Source organism: Penicillium digitatum, chromosome 2, assembly GCF_016767815.1.
Source record: "Penicillium digitatum chromosome 2, complete sequence".
Taxonomy (NCBI): domain Eukaryota; kingdom Fungi; phylum Ascomycota; class Eurotiomycetes; order Eurotiales; family Aspergillaceae; genus Penicillium; species Penicillium digitatum.
Window position 1 is genome coordinate 1,171,499 of NC_089385.1, and position 25,728 is coordinate 1,197,226.

At 50.3% G+C, this 25,728-nt stretch overlaps 10 protein-coding genes across 10 annotated transcripts; 6 read left to right on the plus strand and 4 right to left on the minus strand.

Annotated features, from left to right (window-relative positions):
- Window positions 1-218: 218 nt before the first annotated feature.
- On the minus strand, window positions 219-1,641 carry Pdw03_6485 (Anhydro-N-acetylmuramic acid kinase; the record flags this gene model as incomplete). The annotated part of the gene is made up of 5 exons (XM_014679953.2): window positions 219-936; window positions 978-1,015; window positions 1,077-1,385; window positions 1,440-1,514; window positions 1,564-1,641. 5 exons carry the CDS (start codon window positions 1,639-1,641, stop codon window positions 219-221), a joined length of 1,218 nt encoding a protein of 405 aa, XP_014535439.2.
- Window positions 1,642-2,077: 436 nt separating this feature from the next.
- Pdw03_6486 (Sugar/inositol transporter) lies at window positions 2,078-4,127 on the plus strand (the record flags this gene model as incomplete). The annotated part of the gene is made up of 9 exons (XM_066101363.1): window positions 2,078-2,224; window positions 2,273-2,471; window positions 2,546-2,635; window positions 2,698-3,107; window positions 3,178-3,369; window positions 3,419-3,513; window positions 3,565-3,721; window positions 3,773-3,833; window positions 3,898-4,127. 9 exons carry the CDS (start codon window positions 2,078-2,080, stop codon window positions 4,125-4,127), a joined length of 1,581 nt encoding a protein of 526 aa, XP_065956446.1.
- Window positions 4,128-4,803: 676 nt separating this feature from the next.
- Window positions 4,804-7,101, plus strand: Pdw03_6487 (Fungal transcriptional regulatory protein, N-terminal; the record flags this gene model as incomplete). The annotated part of the gene is made up of 6 exons (XM_014679951.2): window positions 4,804-4,846; window positions 4,946-5,393; window positions 5,450-5,867; window positions 5,921-6,529; window positions 6,582-6,673; window positions 6,735-7,101. The coding sequence occupies 6 exons, from the start codon at window positions 4,804-4,806 to the stop codon at window positions 7,099-7,101; spliced, it is 1,977 nt and encodes a 658-aa protein (XP_014535437.2).
- A 1,099-nt stretch (window positions 7,102-8,200) lies between these two features.
- On the plus strand, window positions 8,201-9,899 carry Pdw03_6488 (Proline permease, putative; the record flags this gene model as incomplete). Its single annotated transcript, XM_014679950.1, has 2 exons — window positions 8,201-8,535; window positions 8,594-9,899. The coding sequence occupies 2 exons, from the start codon at window positions 8,201-8,203 to the stop codon at window positions 9,897-9,899; spliced, it is 1,641 nt and encodes a 546-aa protein (XP_014535436.1).
- A 362-nt stretch (window positions 9,900-10,261) lies between these two features.
- Pdw03_6489 (Ubiquinone biosynthesis methyltransferase Coq5, putative) lies at window positions 10,262-11,295 on the plus strand (the record flags this gene model as incomplete). The annotated part of the gene is made up of 2 exons (XM_014679949.1): window positions 10,262-10,451; window positions 10,541-11,295. The coding sequence occupies 2 exons, from the start codon at window positions 10,262-10,264 to the stop codon at window positions 11,293-11,295; spliced, it is 945 nt and encodes a 314-aa protein (XP_014535435.1).
- Window positions 11,296-11,600: 305 nt separating this feature from the next.
- Window positions 11,601-13,045, minus strand: Pdw03_6490 (Sugar isomerase, KpsF/GutQ; the record flags this gene model as incomplete). The annotated part of the gene is made up of 2 exons (XM_014679948.1): window positions 11,601-12,551; window positions 12,671-13,045. 2 exons carry the CDS (start codon window positions 13,043-13,045, stop codon window positions 11,601-11,603), a joined length of 1,326 nt encoding a protein of 441 aa, XP_014535434.1.
- Window positions 13,046-13,865: 820 nt separating this feature from the next.
- On the minus strand, window positions 13,866-14,840 carry Pdw03_6491 (putative nicotinate-nucleotide adenylyltransferase; the record flags this gene model as incomplete). Its single annotated transcript, XM_014679947.2, has 3 exons — window positions 13,866-14,123; window positions 14,196-14,469; window positions 14,530-14,840. The coding sequence occupies 3 exons, from the start codon at window positions 14,838-14,840 to the stop codon at window positions 13,866-13,868; spliced, it is 843 nt and encodes a 280-aa protein (XP_014535433.2).
- Window positions 14,841-15,525: 685 nt separating this feature from the next.
- Window positions 15,526-22,002, plus strand: Pdw03_6492 (Ubiquitin-protein ligase Ufd4, putative; the record flags this gene model as incomplete). Its single annotated transcript, XM_014679946.2, has 7 exons — window positions 15,526-15,596; window positions 15,884-15,977; window positions 16,030-16,109; window positions 16,443-16,718; window positions 16,779-16,858; window positions 16,949-21,748; window positions 21,806-22,002. The coding sequence occupies 7 exons, from the start codon at window positions 15,526-15,528 to the stop codon at window positions 22,000-22,002; spliced, it is 5,598 nt and encodes a 1,865-aa protein (XP_014535432.2).
- A 1,302-nt stretch (window positions 22,003-23,304) lies between these two features.
- Window positions 23,305-24,172, plus strand: Pdw03_6493 (lccl domain-containing protein; the record flags this gene model as incomplete). Its single annotated transcript, XM_014679945.2, has 4 exons — window positions 23,305-23,358; window positions 23,414-23,455; window positions 23,519-23,974; window positions 24,053-24,172. The coding sequence occupies 4 exons, from the start codon at window positions 23,305-23,307 to the stop codon at window positions 24,170-24,172; spliced, it is 672 nt and encodes a 223-aa protein (XP_014535431.2).
- A 147-nt stretch (window positions 24,173-24,319) lies between these two features.
- Window positions 24,320-25,435, minus strand: Pdw03_6494 (Thioesterase superfamily; the record flags this gene model as incomplete). The annotated part of the gene is made up of 6 exons (XM_014679944.2): window positions 24,320-24,346; window positions 24,397-25,065; window positions 25,130-25,166; window positions 25,221-25,273; window positions 25,325-25,331; window positions 25,410-25,435. The coding sequence occupies 6 exons, from the start codon at window positions 25,433-25,435 to the stop codon at window positions 24,320-24,322; spliced, it is 819 nt and encodes a 272-aa protein (XP_014535430.2).
- Between the last annotated feature and the right edge of the window lie 293 nt (window positions 25,436-25,728).

The window sequence follows — 25,728 nt, forward strand, 5'->3', positions numbered from 1 at the left end:
ATTTTCATACTTGGAACGCACTCCAGCATGCAATTCGGTCATTTGAGTCTAATCTCATTCTTGTGTTTTGGCATATTGACCGACATTAAATTGGGAAGTCTCTATCTGTAAATTTATGTCATTGTGAGGTTGCGCCAAAAGAGAAATAACGAAAAATCAAGGCATCCGAAAACCGCTATGCAAAGGGCTTGAGAGAAAAGAAGGACCGAAAGCAGGATTTACCACTTGTTGTCAAAGGCCTTGCCATCAATGTAGTTATTCATCTCCTTTACAGGTGGGAGATGATCAAGACCAGCGCCAAACAACATGCCCTGACGCAAGACGTTGCGGTAGTTCTTGCCCGGAGATACCTTGCCGAGGACATATTCTTGGCGAGTCTCGACACGAGCGGGGACAGGGATAGATCGGCCAACCACAGCCTCCATACCCTGCCAGGCAAAAGTGATGGCCTCCTTAGCGCTGCCAGGGATACCAGCCTCATCAAGCATCATGATGCGTGTATTGGGGTAATTTATTTGAATAAAGGCGGCAATGTTAGGGTTGTGGGCGCCACCGCCGCACATGAATATTTCAGCGATCTCGAGGTCCTTGGGAGCGTAGCGACGGTAATGGTCCACGATGGCCTGGGCGGTAACGCGGGTGATGGTGGCGACGACGTCGTCAGGCTGAAGGCCCTTGGCCTCGGCCTTGACGATGAACTCGTGAGCGAGTGTATCACGGAAAACCTCACGGCCCGTTGTCTTGGGGGGTTCCAGCGCAAAGTAGGGATGTGTCAGGAAGTCGTCGACAAGCGCCTGGTCGACAGTACCGCGGGCTCCCATCTCGCCATCCTGATCGTACTCACGCCTGCCGTTGGTATAGTGGCGCACGACGGCATCGATGAAAATGTTTCCTGGACCGGTGTCGAAATCGTAGCAGGCATCAACGCCGCCGTGACTGTCCGGGAGGACAAAGCAGACGTTTGCGATACCGCCGACATTTTGGCACGCACGCAGCTTTGTAGGGTGGTGCAACACTAGTGCGTCGAAAAAGGCAATGAGGGGTGCTCCCTGGCGTCCAGCCGCTTGATCACTTACCCGGAAGTCGGTGACTGCGGTAATGCCCGTGCGCGAGGCAAGGAATGTGCCTTCGGCCATCGTCAGAGCGCTGCGGGTCTTGCCGGCCTCTGGCATGGAGAGTAGCCAGATGGTTTGGCCATGGGATCCGAGGACATCGATCGATTTAATATCCACATTGTAATCTTTACAGAACTGGTGCACGGCTGAGGCGAAGGTCTCGCCCAGGATCACATTTACTTCGGACAACTCCGAAGGGGAGGTCTTGTTATGCAGGATCATGTTCATCACCCGCTTCTTGATCACCGGTTCAAGTGGAATTTCACCATACTGCATCATTGGTCAGTATGTCGTACCCCGTGGAGCGCTCCCGCAGATACTTGCCTTGAGTAGTTCGAAGTGCATGGGCGATTCGGGAGTCTCCTGGCGAAATCGACAAAGGGCACAGTCGATGCCATCCTGTAGCTGATGAGTCTGGTGATTCTCGAGTGGATAGACAGCTACCCACCATGGACGTTCCGCTGTTCAACCCCAAAACCGTGATGTCTAATCCACGACTGATGCGATTAATGGAGTTGGTCGCCATATTTGACTTCAAATTCCAAATATTAAAACGCAGAAATATCAGAACCAACTCGGAAAAATAAAACGCAAACATCTTGAGAATCAAGTCTTCTATTTAACAAAGCCGGTCTCATCAGCCGGGTCTCCATGACAAACCAACCGGTGGATGGTGGAGACTGAAAAATCCGCTTCGACAATCTCAATTCTATTAGATCCAACATTAGTTAACAAAGGGAGAAGGGATAACCGGCAAAACGCCTATTGGGGATTCCAGATGATAAATGGCTACGCGCTTGGGATGTGGGCTTGGCCCCACCCCCATGAACTCCATTGCCCCCATTATTACCAAGCTTGACCTGCAGATTCTTCACCAAATGCCGGGGGCGGGTCCCATAACAAGGATCACTCGGCATTACTTTCACTTCCCTTATCTGGGGAAGTAGTTCATCAAATATATCATGGGCTATACCACACTTTGGAAAAGGCTGTCGCCGCGTCAGCTGAATGGCGCTATTCAAATCTTTTCGTTGATCTCGATCTTCTTCGAGGGATATGACCAAGGTGTGATGGGTGGCGTCAACAGCGCACCCAAATATGTGACAGAGGTTGGTATTGGTAGACCGGATGGGACAGTGACCGACACCACTCACCAGGGCGGCCTTGTCAGCGTCTATTACCTGGGTGCGATCTTCGGTTGTTTCGCTGGCGGCTGGCTTGCAGATCGAGTTGGTCGGATCAACGGCTTACTCGCGGGATCATCTTTTGCGTTGATCGGTGGTGCCCTGCAAGCGGCTGCACAGGATTCAAATTTCATGCTGTGCGCTAGAGTGGTCACAGGAATCGGGACCGGGGGTGAGAATCCTTGCGAGTCTTGCCTAAGCTTGGGACAGACAAAGAGCCACGACTCTAATTTGTTACTCTCACAGCCTTAACTGGCATCACCCCAGTGTTAGTCTCAGAGACCTCTTCAGCGAACCATCGAGGTGGCTTTTTGGGTTATGTGTTCATTGCCAACTGTGAGACGTCTGATTTGTGATATCCACTGTGGGGTCCCCTTCTGACATGGATTATTTTCAAGATCTAGGAATCTCCATCGCATACTGGATCTCCTTCGGCCTCGCGTTTGTCGATGACGGTTACTCGGACGTACGATGGCGCTTCCTTCTTGCCTTCCAGTGTTTCCCGGCCCTTATACTGGTTGCCTTTATCAAATTGTTGCCGGATAGCCCCCGTTATCTGGCCTCGGTGGGGCGGAATGATGAAGCACGAGACCTTTTGAGTCGTATTCGCAAAGACTGGGCCACTCAGGACGATATTGACCGAGAATACCTTGAGATTATAATCACTGCGGAGGGAAACAAGCGCAGCTCCCCCTTTGAGTTTGTAAAGATCTTGTTTGGAAAGGGTGGAAAGCCGGGCCTGAATCTCGGCCGACGAGCTTGGTTGTGTGTATGGCTTCAAATTATGGCGTCCTGGACTGGTATTACGGTGAGTTACGGCGTTGGTAACAAGTCCCTGGAACAGTCAATGGGGCGTGGGGTGTTAATGGTTGTTGTAGGCGGTCACTGCCTATTCCCCGACACTTCTTGCTCAGGCAGGTTATAGTAGTATAAAACAAAACGGCCTTGCTGGAGGAATCAACACCATTGGAATTGTAGGTACAATCATCAGTGCCCAAATTATTGATCGATTGGGCCGACGGGTGTGTCTGATGGGCGGATCAGCTATTTTGTTTGTAGTCAACCTTACTGTGAGTTTTCTTCTACGGCTCAATGTGCTTCCTCCTGACGACTTCTTAGGCCGGAGCTGTCTATGAAGGCTCCCTGCATAACCCTGAAAAGGCATCTCAATATGCACCAGGTGCTGTGACAATGCTCTTTTTATTCAACCTGGGGTAAGTCCGCACAGAATTGTGATACTTTTTCCATACTAAGGCGATTGCTAGTTATGCTGCCACTTGGGGCACCGTTGCTTTCTTGATCCCTACTGAGATCTTCCCGAGTGATCTAAGAGCCCAAGGAAATGGATTTGGAATCACAGGGTGGGCTATTGGAGTGGGTATGACCACTTTAGTCAACCCTATCATGTTTAATGTCATGACCGTAAGTGGCTTCCACTTTTCCACTTCACTGGAGATGCTGATAATCATTCAGAGCCGTACATACTTTTTGTTTGCTGGCCTTAACCTCACGTGGATCCCGATTGTCTACCTATGTAAGTTTTTGACGTTGAATTAACCCACGTCTAGTGCTAAGATCTAACATGATCTTCTTCTCAGTCTACCCCGAAACCCGCAACCGCTCTCTTGAGTCAATTGACGCTCTTTTCTCGACCACCAGTCCATTCTACTGGAAGATGGAACAGGCATATAAGCTCCATGGTGATGTCCTCGCCGAACATGGAGTCAACAGAAGCGAGGATGGTAGTGACGGCAAGACCGAGCTGACAACCACCCCATCCAAGAGGGAAACCGTCCAAACACTCCACCCACCATTTCTGTCACAATAAAAAGAGTCGTGTTACACCTACCCTAGAAGCGACACATTTATAAGATCATGAACCGAAGGCTGTTACCAGCACTTGATGGATTATCTAAAGATCATGCTCACACCTTTCTCACTTCTTTTTTTCACTTTGACACTTTGTTGCTAGTGGTGGGTCCTGTGGGTTTCGTCGTAGCCTTCCATGTAAAGCTAGCCAGGGATAAGGATGAGACATTTTGGGAATCATAAGGTGCATTGAATGTTGTTTTTCAAATTTAGATGCAAATCATAACTGATCTACAATGATAAAGACAACATTTGGGACTCTATGATCCAGACCTCATGGCTATCAAAATCTCCACTGCATTCGATCCCCCATCATCAATCTTCGAAGGTGGAAATGACACGCTGCTGAGTCAGCTTTTGTGGCTTGTAACTCCAAAGCCGACTTTTATCCTCGCTCATTTCTAGCAATTCAAATACGCATCCATGTCGTCGGAAAAAATTGCTGCTTGAGTTTGATAGTCATTTTTTGCATTTGCCCCCCACCCATTTTGTACAGCCTTACCCCAGGATTTCCCACACGCCACCCGTGTCTCTGTGCAAACCCGGAACCCCGTTTTTGACCGAAGTCGGGACCCGCGAATTGTCTCCCTGCGCCTGAGACCACCTTCCGAGGTTGGAATGAATTAATGAATTGAATGTCGCAAAAACCCCGAAAGCTCCAACGCGTCTCCAAAGCCTGTAAGACTCCCACGTCCAATTGTATACTCCACCCCCTCTTAGCCGCAACTATTCCCGCAGATTGTACTAGAAAGCTCAGAGCTCATGCTGCATTCACAGGCGACTTCTGCAACAGACGCAGCATTAAATGTGGCAGAAGTGAAGATCCGTTAGGCAGATGTCAGAATTGTGCGGATTTTGATGTCCCGTGTACCTTTGATCGCCCCGCGAAGCGCCGGGGCGTCAAGGCTGGCACTAGGGCTTCTGTTCGAGAGACACCGTTGGTAGGAACTCCTGCCCCTGAGAATGTCATTCCTGTACCGCCAGCTGCGCAGGCGATAGGGGGGACGTCGAATTCCTCTGCGTCTAGGAGCTCCTATTACACCGAGTCCGCCCACCGCCCGTCCTTGACTGGAGACCCATGGTCTACCCTCAACAACGGCGGTGTGGCAACGGAGGGGTATGACGATGATGGCGCATTGCGCAACTCATGGAATGCATTCGCGATTGCCAGTGAACGTCAAATCCGAAATCTTGTGCAAGTATACTTCGAGATTGTGTATCCAATGTGCGAACCGACCTTGTCATTGCTCTTGTCCTTTTCGATGGCTGATCACGTTCCAGCTTCCCGCTTTTCCATAAGGATTCCTTCCTTAAGAGAGTTCATAACCAAGAGCACCTCCGAAATCCGGGATTGTTTGCTTCAACCATGGCAGTTTGCGCATTGGTTTCTGGACGTGCGCGAGACGGCGCGCTGTTCACTAATAGATGGCATCGTGATGAACTTGCCGAACCTCCATCTGAGGCATTTTATGCCGCGGCGAAGGATTCTATTCCCCGAGACCTCGCAGCGGCAAGAGGCATCAACTATATGCGTGCATGTGCTATTCTCGCAATTGCCAGCATTCAAAACGGCCAGATCAAGAATATGCAGAAATACTCCGGCATGTATCATACTCTCACCAGCATGGAGGGCCTTCACGATGAAAAGCTTTGGCCAAAAAACTTGAGTCCCATCGAAACCGAGGAGCGACGAAGACTAGTAGGCATTCCATAATCTTTTGCTTACGCTTTCCACTAACTCTACGTCTGAAGTTCTGGTCTATCTATACGTTGGATATCTATTCCACCATTGTATGGGGAGGTGTGATTCGATACCGCGAAGCGCAATCTCTGGTACGATATCCAAGTGAAGTTGACGATGAGTTCATCACTCTACATGGCTACGGGCTGCCACCCGTGTCTCCCGAGTCGGGCGTCAGCCCGGAAGATGTAGCCGTTGTATCGCGACAACCCGTAGCATGGCTCCGGGGCTGGAACTTCACGACAGATTTGTATCGGATTCTAGAATACGTCGTTGATGGAAATCGGCGTCGTTTCTCGTCAGCCAACGGAACATCACAGGTATGGTCTCTGTTTACCCCGGCATCCATGTCAGAACCAGCTGTCATGGAGAGGGTACTATCTATGTACGCCGCGTTACCGTCACAATTTAAAGAAACCCCACCCACTACAGGTGACATGGCGAAGGACCTATTCGGGTTTCAGTCTGCCAACATCCAGGCGACACTGCAGCTCCTCCGAATGGTACTCTTGTCAGCGGAAGAGCTTGGCGTAGACCGTAAATGTGACGTTGCTGGAGAGCTTCTCAGTGTCTTCAGTAAAGTTCCAGTGGAGTATTTGAAAGCCATCAGCTCCCCTTTGGTATGTCCATCACTATTGCTCTTCTAACCCCCGTTTTGCTAACTGCTCGGAGCTCCACCACCTCGGTGGAATTGGCTATATCCTCGGCTCTGTAATGGAAGGAAGTCTATCAGAAGCATCCTACCAACGCGTGCGCATGTTACTGTAAGACTTTTTTTTTAAACCTATCCCAAACTAACTATCCAAACCACTAACCTCCCCACAGACTCGAAATGGCCGACCTCCTCGGCCGCCTCGAGGCAGGTCTCCAGCGCGCTGGCGGCGCCAGCCAACGACTCCGGTCGCAGGTAGACAGAATCGATGGCTATATGCGCACCTCCAGGCTACTCAATCTCGCAGCGCAACACCCGCGTCCTCACCATAACATAACCCCTATCGATACTAAACGTGAAATCCCTGTCCCACCCACAGCCTATATTCCTCCCAGTGGGCCAGTTCCGACAGTCGGTCCACCGACGGCAATGTGCGAGCAGATGATGCAGTTCCAGTTGCCGCCGGAGTTGTTGTCGGGTTGGCCGTGGCCGTTGGACGGGGCTCATACGGAGAGTTTCCTTCCGCTGGCGTATGAATAATTCACTTGGTAGGTATGGTGTGGATCTGTGGGAGTTGAAGCTTGTGAGCGTATTGATTCTATAGAGTATATCAAGCGGATTGTATTTAGTCACTGGGCGTGATCGATCTGGAGCCACGCATTTTGGCTTTTATTATTGCAATTCTTCTATTCATGAAGCTTAATTTAATCTATTCATACTGAGTGAAGTGACGGGGACCAACCTGTTTATACTCATACTTGTCCACTTCTTTTTATGTGGAGAATTCCAGTTCAGGACGAGGGCAGTCTTTCAGGATTGACATTTTCCAGGCTACAATTTTTACCCCACCCAAAATTGATCAGGTACAAAAGGACCTCATTTCAATATATAGGAATTGACCTTTACACACAGCACCGGGCCAGTGTATAGTGCTCAAGCCCCGCTGTTGCACCCATTAAAATGCGGGGGCATACAACATACTATTTGGCTTCGGTCTGCCTCCACTGCCCTCCCCCCACCAAGTTAGAACATTGCAACATGTAAGCTGTAGTTTGAAGACGAATGGAACGGGGAGGATCGGAGAATTTTCTTGACTATAGAAAGCTGAACACTTTGAGAAGCCCTAAGCCTGCTGGTCTGCAGGTTTCGTTTGATATTCCTCCCGGACAAGTTCCGAAATCAAAAGCTTTGAGCTGTCTAATAGTTCACGCCACAAATGGGGGAGTCTGAGGCATTGACGTCTCTTATCAAAAGTGTTCCTTTGTCACATTTGAGCTGTGACCTCTGTCCAGGTGCCCAGGTAGTTCACCAGTCAACCACTCGTTGATCCCTGATAAGCCTATCATGACGCAGATCCTCAAGGGTAAGCATCGCCTTCTCCTCCCCTTTTGGGAAGATGCCGAAGATTTCGGTGATCCTGGTCTATATCTCTCTTATCAGTACGGCTTGAGGTCTGATATATCGCCGGCCCATGCTCCTAGCAGTTATGTTTCGCTGTTGCATTATCAACGCGTATGCCATCTATCAACACCCTAAGCTAATAATGCAACACTCTTGAACCAAATATCGGTACACATATAATGAGTCATGTTCCCCGCTTCCTGCCTTGGAGTTATTCCAAGCGTGACAGCATCTCGTCATGGAGAAGATAGCTTTTGCAGACGTTTCCGTCTCCGAGGATACTAGTGCGGGTGATTTTTTACCCTTCCGGCAGACAAAGCGCGGTCTATCATCACGACATGTGCAATTGATGGCTATCGGGGGCTCAATCGGTACTGCCCTTTTCGTCGGTATTGGATCCTATCTGCGGGAGGCCGGTCCGTTGTCGGTGTTCCTTGGATATCTTGTTTGGGGATGTCTATTCATGTTGCCTGTTAATTTGTGTGTTGGGGAAATGACTGCATACCTTCCCCTTCGTGGGTCGATTTTTGAACTTGCTGCCCGGTTTATTGACCCGGCATTCGGGTTTGCTATGTAAGTCTTCCATGCCCTATCTTGCTTCGCTTTGTGCTGCAGATACTCACCCTTCTAGGGGCTGGGTATATTTCTATGGCGGTGTAATGCTAGTCTGCACGGAGTACTCTGCCGTCTCAACCGTCATGCAATACTGGAACACAAGCGTCAACCCCGCCGTGTGGGTAGCCATGGCACTGGTTGTTTGCACGATGCTCAACCTTGTCTCTGTGAAATGGTACGGCGAAAGCGAGTTCGTCCTAGCATCAACCAAGATCCTCCTTCTCATCGGACTCGTCCTCCTCACCTTCATCACAATGCTTGGAGGAAACCCCAAACACGACATCTATGGCTTCCGGAATTGGACCGAGGGCGTCATGTTTGAGTATTATACCGAGGGCACCATGGGACGATTTCTAGGCTTCTTCTCCGTCATGGTCTACGCAGCCTTCTCCATAGCTGGACCTGATCTCGCAGCTCTAGCTGCAGGAGAAATCCAGAACCCACGAGTCACCATTCCCCGAGTTGTGAAGATGACATTCTGGCGTATTGTGGGATTCTACGTCGTCGGCGTTCTAGCCGCAGGCATCATCTGCAGCCCACGCGACCCACGTCTCATATCCGCGATTGCCGATGGTGCTGCTGGCTCTGCCGCTTCACCTTGGGTTATCGGAATCGAGAACCTCGGCATCAAAGGCCTGCCAGACCTAATCAACTTCCTGATTTTGCTCTCTGGTTGGTCATGTGGCAATGCCTACCTTTACAGCTCTAGCCGAACACTCTACTCCCTCGCTCGCGATGGTCAAGCGCCGAAGTTCCTGTTAAAATGTACAGCTTCCGGCATCCCCATCTACTGTGTCCTCACGGCGTCTGTTTTGTCTTGTATCACATTCCTTGTGGCTGGTTCCTCTTCCGTCGAGGTCTTCTTCTGGTTCGTCGATCTGACCACCATCGCCTTCGTGCTTACCTACACGGGCATGGTCTGTGTCTTTATCGCCTGGTATCGTGCCATGCAAGCGCAAGGAATTGACCGTAAGTCGTTCGTTCCATGGGTTGCACCGCTACAGCCATACGGGGCCATTCTTGCTATCGTCATTGGCTGCTTGACTGCTGTCTTCAATGGCTTCTCTGTTTTCAACCCTTTCAGTGTGCAAGGCTTCATCACCTCCTATTTCGGTTTAGGGTTCTGGGTAGTCATGTTTGTCTTCTGGAAGATGTATCATCGGACTTCTTTTGTGAAAGTTGCAGAGGCAGATTTGTACTCTGGGAAGGCGGAGATCGATGAAGAGTGTAAGATCTGGGAAGAAGGTAACTGGGCGGAACGGCGGAAAGAGGAGTTAGCCCAAATGCATTGGGCTCTGCGAGTATGGGAGAAAATGTGGTGATAGTCTCGATGTCGACTGATGTCGAATAATTTGGTTGTAAATATGCATCTATCCTGTTCGTTGTTGCATAATACGTCAGTTGATATTTACTATTTCTCAAGCCTACAAGGACAATGTCACCAATCATTGCAGTCGGCGAGTAAAGCCGTAAAAGACATTCCAGTTTCAATTCGATTCTAGAGTCTTTATGTCTCTTCTATGCCCAAATAGGTGTAATAGTTGGATCTCAAAAAAAATAGACACTCTGATTGGTTGTCACGGGCGGTGCTTAACGGCACGCACCGGTGGGGACCGGGACTGGAAAAGAAAAGTTGCCCGGTTCACCAGGGCAAGCTTCTCCAGACAACAACATCAATTTCACCATGTCCACCATGTCCACTCGCTCCGCCTGGCGAGCTTTGCACTACAGTGCCAAGCGTCGCACTTTCCAAGCCACCACCCCCTACCGTTGTTTCTCCTGTGCCAACCGCGTTCAGGAGCAGAAGCCGGGAAATGACCGCATGACACACTTCGGCTTCGCCAACGTGCCCGAGTCAGAGAAGGAGTCGCGAGGTCAATATCATCATCCACCTATCCGATTGATTACTATTCCAATTGGACCAAACCCCAAACCGTTAACTAACCACCAACACCCTCTACAGTCGGCGCCGTCTTCAGCTCCGTAGCAGCCTCCTACGACCGCATGAATGACCTCATGTCCCTCGGTATCCACCGTCTCTGGAAAGACCACTTCGTGCGATCCCTAAACCCAGGCTCGTTTCTTCCCGCCATGACTCCCGAACAACGCGGCTGGAACATCCTGGACATCGCCGGCGGGACCGGCGACATCGCCTTCCGCATGCTGGACCACGCTTCGAACGTCAACCACGACATGGAGACCCGCGTCACGATCAGCGATATTAACGCGGATATGCTGGCCGAGGGCCGCAAGCGCTCGCTCGACACCCCATACTACAACACGCCGCGACTGAACTTCGTCGAGGCGAATGCTGAGCACATGCCGCATATCCCCGACGCCTCGGTGGATCTGTACACTGTCGTGTTTGGAATCCGGAACTTCACGGATAAGCAGGCTGCGCTGAATGAGGCGTATCGTGTGCTCAAGCCCGGTGGTGTCTTTGCTTGCATGGAGTTCAGTAAAGTTGATAACCCCATTCTGGATGGGATTTATAAGCAGTGGAACTTTGGTGCTATCCCGCTTATTGGTCAGATTGTTGCTGGGGACCGGGATAGCTATCAGTATCTTGTTGAGAGTATTGAGCGTTTCCCCAGTCAGGAGGAGTTTAGAGGTATGATTCAGAAGGCTGGGTTTATGATTCCTGGTCAGGGTTTTGAGAACCTTACCGGTGGTATTGCTGCTATCCATAAGGGTATCAAGCCGATTGTAAAGGCTTGATTGCTGAGAGGAGCTGTATTATGTTCTGTACGATATAGATCTAGGACTTTGCATACTGATGGTATTACCATGAGAAATATTATTGGCGTTGATTTGCATCGTGTATGGGCAGCCTTGGCTGTGAAGCTCGGGCTTCGATTGTAGTAAATGTGCATCAGAAAAAAAAAAGGATGCAGGCAAAAGGATACAAAGTTGGGTGGGCGTAACATCGTCAACCGTATGCATGATAATGCGAACGATTTGTAAAATCAAGGGAGTATATCCAAGAACGAAAAAAAGAAAAACCGAGTCACTTTTCAGCCATTTCATCCATCCAATAGATCCTCTGCATCCGTTACCCCTATGATGCCGCCGGGAGAGGCCCTATCCTTCACGACAGCAACGACAGACACTGGATCTGATCTATTTCGAGATTCGGAAACAGTACGCCGGATTTCCGCGAGGGGTGTCGATTCTGTCACCAAGAGCCATTTACTTTGAGGTATAACGAATGGAGTACCAGGGTCTTTGGCGATGACCTCGGACACACGCAAGTCCATGTCTCCACCAGGAGAAAGAAGTGCACGAATACGCCGGGGAGGAATTATTTCAGACGGAGACAACATTACCCATGATTTGGCATGAGGATGCTGGATGGCTGTCAGAAGAATATCAAGAAGGCGGACATCGCCGGGTGACTGCGATGAAGATGCAGAGGCAGTGGGGATATGATCGAGCGGGACCAGCATGTCTCGCGAAATTGGACGCTGTTCCGCTGGTGACTGTAAAGTGAGAGCAGGGATCAACGGAGTGTTCGTGATTTCATCCCACGGAAGAGACACAGACGACGCTGGAGAGTCAAATGTCCCCGTTACCATGTCGCTCGGGGGCGTGGTCAGCGGCGTCTCTGCCGCTGCCGTCGCCGCTCCAATAGCGCCACCAGGATGGAACCCCCGAAAGACCTCGGCAGGGCTCTTCCCTGTCGCAGTGTGCAGTTTCCGGGCCGTAGCAATGGCTAGAGCATCGCCCAGCGACAAGGCCACTGTAGTGGACGACGTGGGCGCGCACACACCAAAAGAAGACTCTTCATCCTCATGAATCGGTGCCGGCAAAAGAATGCCCATTCCTGAAGGGCCATGCAACGCGAGAAGCGGACATGACACTGGATGTGTATGCGACGTGAGAGCGATCACCGGAACAGTCCCGGGAAGATGCGGAAGCAGAGATAGAAGCTCAGGGGAGCGACCAGAGAAGGATATAAGAAGAACCGTATCATTCTGGATACACCAGGGTTAGTAACAAACGTTTCCCATTTCGTATCAAAAGCCAAGTGTGATCGGGATTCAAGAAAGCAAAAAAGCACGTAGGTTGTATCTGCAGGCGCAAGTGGGCTTACCGGCCGAACCAATCCCAGATCGCCATGCAAGGCTTCAGTCGGATGCAGGAACGCGCTGTATACACCCAGACTATTCATGGTAGCCTCGATTTTGCGTCCGACCTTTCCACTTTTCCCGACCCCGCAAACGACCAGTTTCCCACCCTCGCGCACGCTCCGCGCGATCTGATCCACGGCCCGTGCCAGATCGTGTTGCGCTCGCGCGTCGGTCTGATAAATGTGCTCAAGGTGAGCGAGGGCTGCTCGCTCGGTTGAGATCACATGGATTGCTGTCACCACTGATGAGACATCTTTTGGTGCTGGTGGATCCGAAGAATTAGGAGGGGTAAGAGGCCACGAGCGGGCGCCGGGGGTGGTTTCTTCGAACATCAACATGGCGGGTAGTTCTCAATGTCTAAAGCATAGTGACTGAAAGCAAGAAGATTTTTGGAGTGAAGTGGTCTTTTCTCACGCCTGGGCGCCGATTAATTTAGCGGAGGCCGAAGATCCAAGATCAATCGATGACGAAAGATAAGTGGGCGATCGGGATCGGTGATTTCATGTAAGACCGGGAATTATTACTGCTTGCATGGGCTTTTCGAGTGGCAATTTGATCTATACCAATCCTCTTTTCAACCTTGTTTTCATTTGCCACTATGCATAGCTCCGTCTCACCCTGTCTAGCAAGATAGTGTCATTCTACAACATATGCTTTGACGGTGAATGTGGAGGCGATCTACCTGACTATAAGAGTCTTTCAGGGGTCGATGCATAGAACACGAGAGCATGTATCGACTCTCCGGGCTCTGTTGAGTTCCTCTCCTCGTTGCGGAAATTTAGGTACATTAAACACCAGAGATCGTCTGTATGACTCCTGGAATCGATTTTTAAAAAAGTGGTGTCTGACCCAAGAGGTCTATCGGGGCCTTTTCTACGCAGAGGGCGTTGAAGAAATAGCAAGCCCCGGGAATGGAAATAAATACATCCAGTTGACGGGGATGATTACAATGTGCTCCTGCTGGTTATTGCCTTGAACAAGGGCGATGGCCAACGGGGTTAGAATTCAAAATTACTCCACCAACTCCAACCCAAAAAAAAAATAGCTTCTGTCGCCTCAGAAAGGACAGAAGGCAGGGGGTATCGCATCAGGATGTGGCGTCGCTAGGGGTCATTAAGAATCTGCCTTAACAGGCAGTAGTAGATCGTCATATCATCCTTATCGACCCTCCTGTTTCTCTTTACCCTTCTCTGCCGTGCCATCATCTTCATATAGATGATGCTGCTCAATGTAATGAATGACTGGAACTGGGATGAGGTAGCGCACACTCATCTCACGCCGCAAGAATAGTCGAATCTTCGTGCTGCTGACATCATTCTGAATGAGCTGTTGGATGACATGGATATTGTCTTTCCAGGGCTGCAAGCTGGCTAGGGCTTCATCAATATCTGTGCCACTGCGCTCCACAATGAAAGACTGAGAGGGTGAATTAGCGGCCGACGTCTCAATAGCGGGATGAACGGGGTTCACTGTTCGAAGAATACTTACGCCGTATTTGCCTAGAATGTGATCCAAATCCTTCTCACTCCATACACCCGGTGTGGACATCGTATGGATGAGATCCGCCCCGGCTAGCAGAGCAATGCGAACGGGCTTCCGGGTTCCGTTTCCGGTGTCCACCCCCCCACGGACCACATTGATTTCATGATCGAAGTGATCTAGCACCACGGCAGTTGGCTGATAGGCCTTCTGAATTGGCTCCCATGTGTCCACCATCAACCAGTCAGATGTTTGATCGACTGCAAGTTGACACATCGCAACCCTATAGATCAATTCCCATTAGTATTCGGACAGCAGCCGAACAGAACGTAGAATCGCTCACCGATGCTCTGCACTGGCCAGACCAGCCTTGCGATAGGCATCCGACACCGGCGAAAGATATCCTCCAATGATTTCGAAGTCGGTGCTAAATCTGACATGATCGTTGGCCATTTCAAACATTCGCAGATGTAAATAGGTAATGGGTGAGAAAGAACCACAAGCGACCAGCAAGAGAGGGGTCTTCTCGGGGTCGCTCATGGTGCGCTTGAGGCGATACTCCGGGAAGGTGTAGTCCTCCATCAACGCGGGGGTGATGTCAACGGGTGTCTGGTGGACATCATCACTCTGCCCACCAACCATTTCGATTGCCATGGAGAGATCGTACGAAGAATATCCCCCGAAAAGATCTAAAATTCCGGGGAAAGCAAAAGGGTATGGGGCTCGGGAAAAGGCGGGGTGAGAAATGAAGCGATGAATTTCCTGTGAATTGCGAATGGCGGGGGCAAACCGAAGGCGGCAAGAGAATGCGCCGGAGAAGGCGAATGAAGGTGAAAAGTGAACAAAACGAAAGATAAGATGTTTCCTCTTTCTCTTTTTTGGGGGGATTTTTCTCTCTCTGAATTTCAAACTCCAGCCCTGGAGGCTTCCGGTGATTAATAAAATCGTAACCTCGGTGAGTCAATTGAGTGCTATTCGGCGCGTCTCCGTGATCCGGATCGAACGCCGTTAGATTTCAGTGGAGCTATCGATCATAATTTCAGGAGTTCACGACTTAACTAAATTCGTTTAGCTCTCAAGGTCCTTTATTTCGTACAACAATGTTGTACTATAATGTTGTACTTGGTTCTCGGCGTTCTCATTCATCTTCTATGATACATCGACATGCTCTGTACTCCGTATGAAGTGCATATGTGAATGTATCCAATAATTGGACCACAGAGATCTAATGTGATATTGATCACGAAATCTAGACAGATGTACAAAGGGATCCCTTGAGATAGAACTTGCCACCTATACGGAGTACTGTCAGATAGGTCTTGGACCCTCCTTGCCCAACATGTCTAGGCAAGATGTCAATGTGCGGGGGATGAAGAATGCTCTGTCAAACGGGGACAAGGAAGCATACTGGTAAGAACCGATTTCATTAGACCTGTAGGATACAATAATGTTCAAGTGTACTGATCTGATGAGGTGAGTATACACGTACCTGGTTAGATCATCGAATGTTGCACTTCCGCCGCCTGACGCTCCCCGAATCTCATCACAAACCACGTTAAATCCTCCTTTCCATATTTCCTTCCCCTTTTCCCCCCTCTTCTTTTTAAACTCCCCCACCATCTGAAAAAAAACACAATCTTCTTCTGTGTGACTGGAATTGGTCCTCATTCTTTTTCTTAATCGAGGTGATCTCTTAGCCCCAACGGCAACAGTTACAGCTACCCGAACATCGTTTCTCGCCAGCCCATTCGGCTAGCCTTCGACAGGTGTGCGGATGGCGGGTTGCAAACGGTGACTACTCAATCGAGCTTCCCACATCCGATAACTTATGGCCAGGCAAAAGCCTTCCGTCAACCGTCAGGACCCTCTCGAGGATTATCCCGTCTCCCCCGCAGGCACTTCCACGGCCTCTTCTTCCCTGAGGTAGTTTCCCACCCGTTTTCTCCGCTATCAAGTACACACTGGTCGCTTGGACGTTGAACCCCATCCTTCGTGGACTTTCCCTGGCAAGATTCTGATCCCTGAGCCTTTGGGACCCTAGCCCCCCTCATTTGTTCCCTGGGCTGTGAAGGGGATGGTTCGCGGTTCATCGGGATCATCATCGCTTCCCCATTTCTAGATTCGTCATCTGTCTACCCAACTATTTGCCTATCGCTTTGACCATCCCGGTCGTCTTTTTCTGTCTTTCTCTTTCTTCGGACCCTTATCTCGTCACACATAATTAAACCAAAAAGACCATTTTCTCATGTCATCCAGAATAACTCGCTCCTCCGCGAGACTCGCCACTGACCCTCCACCTGCTGAGTCCGGTACACCGCTACAAACGGCCGGCTCAACCTCATCCCGGAAACGCAAGGCATCTTCCCGCCACGACCGACAAGCAGACGCCCCGATACAGCCAACACCGCCGTCGCCCCAAAGGAAAGCCAAGCGACCGCGGACTGCAGCATCCCAAACAGCTCCATCTACTGGTCCTGTTGCCGCTGCACCCCGTCGAGGCGCCCGCAGCCGTCCAACCATGTCACAATCGGGGTAGGCGATGAACGTAGATTGATGAATAGGAACAGGGGCTGACTTGATCTTCTAATCCAGACCGTCATCTCGACCGTCGGAGGAATCATCCAAATCGACGACCTCTCCACAGCCATCGAGGCGAAAGTCCAGTCGGAACGGTGAGTTTGGTGGATGGAAATCGGTCGTGTGATACAAAAATTGGCGTCTGAAAGTGTGTTTGGGTACTGACTCTTTCCGTTTATTTACAGATCGACCCACGACAACACAGTCTCCGCCTCCCCGACGCTCGAAGAAGCGTTCCGCCAAGCCAAACCCAGAAGCTGTGATGCGAGATGCAGAGGAGGAACTCGAGCAGGAGGAACATCAAGAAGAACACCAAGGATCCCAAATGGGAGAGAGCAACGATGGCACCAACCCCTCTGCGCTTGCTGATGATGATATGGATCCATTCCATAGCAGCCTGTTTGGTGGCCGAGGCCCCATGGGACTCCAGAGCACTCTCCGTGCGCTTACTGGCATGATGAGCGGCATGTCCTCACGTCTTCGAGACATCCTCTCCAACTTGAGAGCAAAGGATAATCCATCTCTCCAGTTGATCGCCCTCCAAGAGTTGTCGGATCTATTGCTTGTTTCGAATGAGGATAACCTGTCTGGTCAATTTTCGCCGGACCCGTACGTGAAGGAGCTTGTCGCTCTGATGCAACCGAACCAGTTCGGCGAAGAGAATCCCGAGATTATGCTTCTAGCATGTCGCTCTCTTGCGAACCTAATGGAGGCCCTGCGGGGCTCCGTAGCGAATGTTGTATATGGTGGTGCTGTACCCATCCTTTGTCAGAAGCTGCTTGATATACAGTTCATCGATCTAGCTGAGCAGGCTTTGAGTACTTTGGCCAAGATTTCAGTCGACTTCCCAGCCTCAATTGTGCGGGAAGGTGGATTGACCGCGTGCCTCACATATCTTGACTTCTTTCCAACCAGCACTCAACGAACAGCAGTCAGCACGGCTGCCAATTGCTGTCGCAACCTCCCCCATGACTCGTTCCCTGTGGTGCGAGATGTAATGCCCACCCTACTTAACGTCCTGGCCAGCAATGACCCCAAGGTCGTGGAGCAAGGGTGCCTATGCGTATCACGGATTGTTGAGAGCTTCAAGCACCGACCTGAGAACCTGGAGGAGCTGATTGAGCCTGCTATGCTCAAAGCTGTTCTTCGGCTCCTACTGCCAGGAACCACCAACCTAATTGGGCCTCATATCCACACGCAATTCCTTCGGGTATTGGCAATTGTATCGAAAACAAGCCCACGATTATCAAATGAGCTTCTCAAGATGGATGTAGTGGATACACTTTACCAAATTTTGACCGGCGTGTCACCCCCACAAGATGTGGATAACACGGCCGTCAAGATGGACAGTGTGTTGGTTATGCAAGCATTGATTCATCGGCCCCGGGAGCAAGTGTTTGAAACTCTCAATGTCATCTGCGAGCTACTGCCAGGTGTTCCAAGCCGCGATGCCTCTAAGACTGACAATCTGCTAAGCTCATACTTTGATAGCCACATGTCCATCGGACTGAGGTCGCCAAAAACCAAAGAGGCAGTGGAGGAGAGGCGCTCCTTGCTCGTCAACTGCAAGGCTGAGCTCAAGCGCTTTGCGATGATTCTCTTCCCCACTTTGACAGATGCCTACTCAAGCACGGTCAATCTGCATGTTCGCCAGAAAGTTCTGATTGCACAGCTGAAGATGCTGCACATTCTCGAGCCTTCTTTGATTGAAGATGCCCTGCGTACAGTTCCTTACGCGTCATTCCTGGCTGCTATTCTGTCTCAGAAAGACCACCCTTCTCTCGTATCTTTGGCTCTACGCTGCGCCGAGCTACTGTTCCAGCGACTTGAACATGTCTACCAACATCAATTCCACCGAGAAGGAGTGATCTCCGCTATTATCAAATTATCCGAAGGCTCTCTTTCAGGAGACCAGGAGATTGATTCATCCGACCCCACACGTATAAATATCACCACAGATTCATCCCGAGGTGCTGGCGAAATTGGAGCTGGCGGAGATGATGAGGATGATGACGATGAAGCCGATGACTACGACGACGAGGATGGCGATGATGATGACCATGATGACATGTCTGATTCCGAGGATGAATTCATGGTGGGCCCACGCAGTCTACAAAAGATGGACAATGCGCTCAACGACGTAGTTATCCGAGATGCTCAAGCTTTCCTCGAGGTATATGAAACAAGCCATGGCGAAATCGTTCGAGCAGAGGCGCTCAGGATCTTGACAGCATTGAAATCTCTCGCCTTCGAAATCAAGTCACGCTATTCTCGTGGCGGTGAGGGCGGCCTTCCGTTATTTAAACAACTCGCGTCATACTTTGATGGAGACGCCTTGGAGAGCATCACCAGCTCTGAATTGCTCAACTCCGGCATCATAGACGTTCTTCTGTCTGTTCTTGGTAACTTTCAAGCGCCTTCTATCCGCGATGCCAGAGCCGACTTCCTACGGGCGTTCATGGGTGTTTCGATCTCAGACAAGGCTCAAAGCCAGAGCACCGCCACAACACCTTTCAGTGTACTTATCCGCAAGCTGCAAGACTTGCTTAGCAGAACGGAACATTTTGAAGTCCTCACCGTCAGTCACAATTCGCTGGAGAACACCCGCAGCAACGCCGCCTACATGCTGAGCAAACAGCTCCGGCTCAAGCTGGTTGCCGATGACGGGTCCGAAGTTCCTCGCCCCTATCGCAACCTCATGGTGTCAATTCATGCCATTGCTACATTCAAGGCCTTGGATGACTTCCTTCATCCCCGAATCGCCGTGGCGGAAAAGCCTCGCCCCTCACGGACAAGGGACTCCATTCTCTCCCAATTTGCCAATGCATCCCGACTTCGTGAACAGTTGGCTTCGGGGTCTGGCATGAACCTTCCAAGTCACGCAGGGGGCCCACATGGTACTGTCACCGATCCTGCGGATGGGGCCTATGATCCTGCAACCGGTCACCCACATCATCAATCAAATCGGATTCAAGAGGATGAAGACGAAGACCCCGATGACGAGCCCCTTGAGTGTGCAGATGAAAGGCAACTGACTGATGAAGACGAAGACGGCGGCGAGGAAGAAGAGGACGAAGAACTCAACGCCATTGTTGATGATCTCGATGAGGATATGGAAAATGATAATATCTCGGACCCCTCGGCAGTCAACATGGAGGTGGCGTCTTCAGGCAAGGTCACAGCTCGCAAGGAGGATGGTACTCGAGTTGGGACTCCCTCCCAGACGGCTGCATCGAAACCCTCTTCATCATCAACACCTACCGCTCCTCCCAGCCGCATGCCCAACAACTCGCTCGCCTCTGCAGGGCGCCCATTCTCATCATATGCCGCTGCGATGGCCTCGGTGCCTCAGGACTGGCACCTTGAATTTTTCGTAGATGGTAAGCCGGTTACCAATGAGACAACTATCTATCGGGGTGTTCATCACGACCGTGAGGACTTGGATGAGAGTAGTGCCAAGAACGTCTGGTCGGCAGTTCATACCATCACGTTCAAACGCGTTCCTGGTCCCCCACCGCCTGAGCCCTCAACCCTCACATCGGCCTCCCAAGCTTCTTCTGGGGGCGATACCCTTGAGATCCCAGCCTCGCTCGACAAAAACCCCACGACTTCATCCATCATTCGCCTACTTCGTGTTTTGCACGAAATGAACGCAACCATTGATGACATTTTGACCGATAGCAAAGACTCTGCCACCATCACTTCAGAGCCTTTGTCCCAATTCATCAACACGAAGCTTACCGCCAAGATCAACCGCCAACTTGAGGAGCCCCTGATTGTGGCAAGCGATTGCCTTCCAAGTTGGAGTGAAGACCTAGCCAGGCTTTTCTCCTTCTTATTCCCATTCGAGACAAGGCATTTATTCCTGCAGTCTACTGCATTTGGCTACTCACGGGCGATGATGAGATGGCAAAATTCTCAAAGTGTCGAGGATAGCCGACGTGACCTGCGCCGCGACGATCGCCCATTCCTTGGGCGGCTGCAACGCCAAAAAGTGCGCATCTCTCGTTCTCGTATCCTAGATTCTGCATTAAAAGTTATGGAGCTCTATGGGTCGTCCCCCAGCATCCTTGAGGTTGAATACTTTGAAGAAGTCGGTACTGGATTAGGGCCGACTCTTGAATTCTACTCCACTGTTTCCAGAGAGTTCTCGAAGAAGAAGCTCAAGATATGGAGAGACACGGATGGGAGCTCTACTACGGAGTACGCATTTGGCACGCGTGGCCTGTTCCCAGCGCCTATGAGTGATGAACAAGCAGCCCAGGATGTCGGCAAGAAGCAATTGAACATTTTCAAGGTGCTAGGGAAGTTCGTGGCCCGTTCGATGCTTGACTCCCGGATTATCGACATTTCGTTTAATCCAGCGTTCTTCCGTATCGCGGATACTCTGTCCTCGGTGGCACCATCTCTGGGCACTGTCAAGCTAGTTGATCACGACCTCGCGAACTCCTTGATCATGCTCAAGGAATTTGTCAATGCCAAAATCGTTATTGAGGCAGACATGTCGCTTTCGCCAGCCCGTAAATCCGAGGCCGTGCAAAACATCACGGTCCACGGTGCCAGGGTTGATGATCTGGGGTTGGACTTCACTTTACCTGGATATCCTGCTATTGAATTAATTTCTGGCGGCGCTGATGTACAGTTGACAATCGAAAATGTTGACACTTACGTCGAACGAGTGATCGACATGACACTGGGCAGCGGTGTCCGGCGTCAGGTGGATGCCTTCCGGGCTGGATTCTCGCAAGTCTTCCCCTTTTCTTCCCTTCGTGCTTTCACTCCCAGTGAGCTTGTCATGCTTTTCGGACAAGCCGAGGAGGATTGGTCTATCGAAACCTTGATGGATTCCATCAAGGCCGATCACGGTTTCAACATGGACAGTCGGAGTGTCCGCAACCTGCTGCAGACTATGAGTGAGCTGGACAATCAGCAACGTCGAGATTTCCTTCAGTTTGTCACTGGTAGCCCCAAGCTCCCCATTGGAGGTTTGTCAATCCCACTTACCACCGCATAAAGTCCTACTGACTAACGAATCAATCTAGGTTTTAAGAGTCTGACGCCGATCTTCACTGTCGTGTGTCGCCCAAGCGAACCGCCATATACTCCCGACGACTATCTTCCTAGTGTGATGACTTGCGTCAACTACCTGAAGTTGCCGGACTATAGTGACCTGGATGTTCTCAAGAAGCGCCTCTCAGTCGCCATCAAAGAAGGCCAAGGAGCTTTCCATCTTTCCTAGACCTGTGGACAGGTGTTTCAACTCAAAACTTCTACTATCTCCTCTGCTCTCTCCTCTCCTTTGTTGGTTTTCGTCATTTTCAACCAGGACGAGACACCAGTTACGATGCGACGACTTGCGACCTGTTTCTGCTTTGTTGCCACCCAATTCCCAAGTTTTCGGACGGGCTGTTTCGCTGTTCTTGTCTTTACCTTCTTCATCTGCCATCTGGGTTGAAAGGCGTCCTGGCGGGGGTTCCTTTTGATAGTGGTATTAGATTTTAATGATCACTTTCTCCTGAAATCTAGTTTTTTTCTGGTGTAACTTGTCTCCGTTCCGAGACAACACTTGGTTATATACCTGTACTGTTAAACGCATCTCGCACCCACGTGAAAATGGCCTTTTGTCAAAGACCCTGATGGCTGTGACGATGAGATTCGAATCTCTTGGTCTTACGGCTCATTTTTTGCCATCTCTACACGCATTTCCCGCGGTTTTCGCCAGAAAGCCGAAGCCGCCTTCGTTCGCGGCTATTCTCTGCTTACCATCGCGTTGCATGGACGGCCCTTTCCGGATTGTTCTGTCCACACAGTCGTCAAGGGGACTTCCCTTATCCTCAACTGGATTATGGCAAGCCCCTGGGTGTAACTGTATCATAGAAGTAGATAAGCTGAGTCTTCCCTGCAAGGGGAGGTACGAAGCAGACGGTACCATTTATATGGGTTGGGGTTGGGATTCGGATTCGTTCTAGGCTTTTTCTGAGTCCGGCCTCTACAAGACGCTGGTCTTTACATGCCCTCAGTCGAATCCAATTTGCTGGTTGATCTAGTTGTGGCGTGTGTTGGCAGCCACCGCTACGAGTGACGGCTGAGATGGGGATGGCAAGGAAGCGATAAGAGGAAGATCGAAAGCGGAGTGTGGTGTTGGGAGGAGAGTGCGGAGGGGGGAAATAAGAGAGTAGGCAGCTGGTTCAAGGGAAGTGACAACTGCCCTACTCAAATTTAAGGACGGCTATTGACTGTAGAATTCTCTACTCTTTGAACGCCAGAGTACTTGGTCGGTACTTTCTTATGTTCGAAGCTAAAAGGATCTGAGATGACAGCTCCAGTTGCAAAGAATGATGCCGGTAAGAAGTATACAGACTTAGTGCTTACGCCCCGAGTTTGGATATCAGTAACACAACGACTCTTCGAACGAAGTCTAGTAATTTCCCCATTAAACCGAGTGGCATTCCCATTCCCCCCGAGCCCCTAGACAAGATGCAACCTATATATTCACCTTGCCATTTTGTTGAGCGGTATAGAAACCATCCATACACTAACCATGGCTGCTCCTCGAGAGATCACCATGGAAAACCTCAACGGCCAATGGGTCCTAGTATATATGCTACTCCCATTCGAAGATAATGCGCTACTAATAATACTGTCTACAGAACAAGGACCTCACCAGCGAAACAGATCCTATTTTAAAATTGGTTTGAAGGATCCCCTGCTCTGTCGTCAACTCCAAATTGCAAGCTAATCAGTACTCTCCACAGCAAAAAGTCCCTTGGTGGATCCGCAAGGCATTCGGACTCGCAACAATTTACCTTCAAATCTCTCAATTCCAAGCAGCTTCCGAAACAAGTTCACTATCGACACACATCGATTTCACGCAAACAGCCAGTGCCGGCCTAGCCGCAACCAAAGAAGATCGCGTCTTGGATTGGAAGATGTCAGACCACGAGGACTACTTCTTCGGCAAGGTCCAAGGACAGAGTGAATTCGTTCGTGGTGTCACTGATGCGGATGGAATCGTTAGGCCTGGCTTTGAGCTACAGATGGCCAATGCCAATGCGGAGATAAAGAAGTACTTGCGAGGGGAAATTGAAGCGGATGGGAGGAAATCTGCGGGGTTTATCGTGGAGGATTGGAATCGGAGGTCGGAAGAAGATCCTGGGCTTTGGGTACATACCTTTGAGAGGAATGTTAAGTCTGGATGGACAGCGGAGCAGGCAAGTGATTCAATCGTTTTTCGTGATGATGGATTGCATGGGGTTAAAAGTCACATCCGAAGCTGACTACTTGGGCAGATTTGGGGGTTTGAGATGTTTGGGGACTTGCGATACTTCTCACGTCGAGTGGTGGTCATGACCACCAAGGGAGAATGTTTATGTGGGAGAATTGTCTTGGATTTTGCAAGGACTGGATGAGTAGCTCTCAAGAATCATGTGAAAATCAGTTGATCTATCATTCTATCAGGTTATCAATTTTATGAGTCGATCACTCTATCACTCTATATAACTACATCGCTATATACGTCGCAGGGGAAATACAGACCCCACTCGGTCCACAACACTCTAGTTTGAATAAATCTTCACCATCGACTGAAAACTATTAGCTAGACGCACATCATGCAGCTCAAAGGTTGACTCACATCCGCAAATGTAGGCTCAATAAACAAAGCCTTGGCCTCGGCAACCATGACTGCACCCTCACTCTCTTCCCGCAGCAGACTGGCATCAGAAACAATGCCATTCGAGTCTGCAGAAAGCGGCAAAGTCAAAGGAAGATAAGTCATCCGACCCTCAACCCAAGCCTTTCGACCCTCAACCTTGACCGTCTTCGTGCGCAGCACATACATCCGGTCGGGAAGAGCCGGTTTTCGGAAATCCACATTGAGATTCGCCGTCATGCCCAGCCCGCTGGGTAAAACTGCAGAGACGCAGCGCGCAAACACCTCATCAAAGAGAACAGTGAGTAGACCACCATGGACAAAGCCAGGATGACCGCAGAGGTCCTGACCGATGTGGAATACCGATACAACGCTGCTGGCTCGGTCGGCGCTCTCGGTCGGTGCTGCAGTCTCTCCGGTCGATAGCCACATGTATGGTGCAAAGGAAAGCTTGCCTGGGCCAGCTAAGCTACCACCCACGAAGTGTTGTTGTCTTATGAGAGGTGGGATTGCCAGATGGGGACGTGTTTCCTTGTAGGTGCTGTGTGTTTCGCGGAGAGTTTGGACGAGAGGGATTTGGGAAACGAGGGTGTCGAGAGTTGTGGATTCAAGGTGCGGTGATTGAGCCACGGGGGTTAATTGTGACTGCGTCTGGGAAAGGAATGGGGGTGATTCTGTTTGGCTAGGGAGTGCTTGGTTATGAACCACTGCCGACCGCGTTGGGCCTTGTTGATGAAGACACGCAATAGGCGCTGCGGACGAGCACGGTTTAAATGCTGAAAGGATTTGCGATCGGAAAAGCCTACGCGCTGTTTGTGAAATGGTTGACATTCTGGGAAGTATGAAGCCGATATTGACTCTAGTCATGCATGTTAGAGGGGCTTGTTGGATCGCCGACCGGGGTGCATACTGCAGAACTGGCTCAGATTACTCGGGTCTTGACTTTGTTGATCTTCCTGGGGCGGTTGATTGGAGAGGTGATGTATGAAGTATACCACAATTGAACTTTTTCGATGACCATGGATGTAAGAAGATTTTCTTGCAATTTAAACAAGAGACCCGCCACCGTCTGGATTATTCTAGTCCCTTTCTTTATTAAAAAGCTGATTTTTCCCCTGCTGGACCCAACAGTGGGGCTTAGTGCCCTGGAACTGCCGATGACCGGACAATGATGCCAAGGGATATAGTTCGGGATGCCGAGAACTATAAAACGCCGTAAATCTATATAAATATAGCGTCATTTTTCAACGTGCAATAACTGAAGACTGAAGATGCAAGGCCGTAGTATAGCGCATTCGTAAATTATGGTGGTCT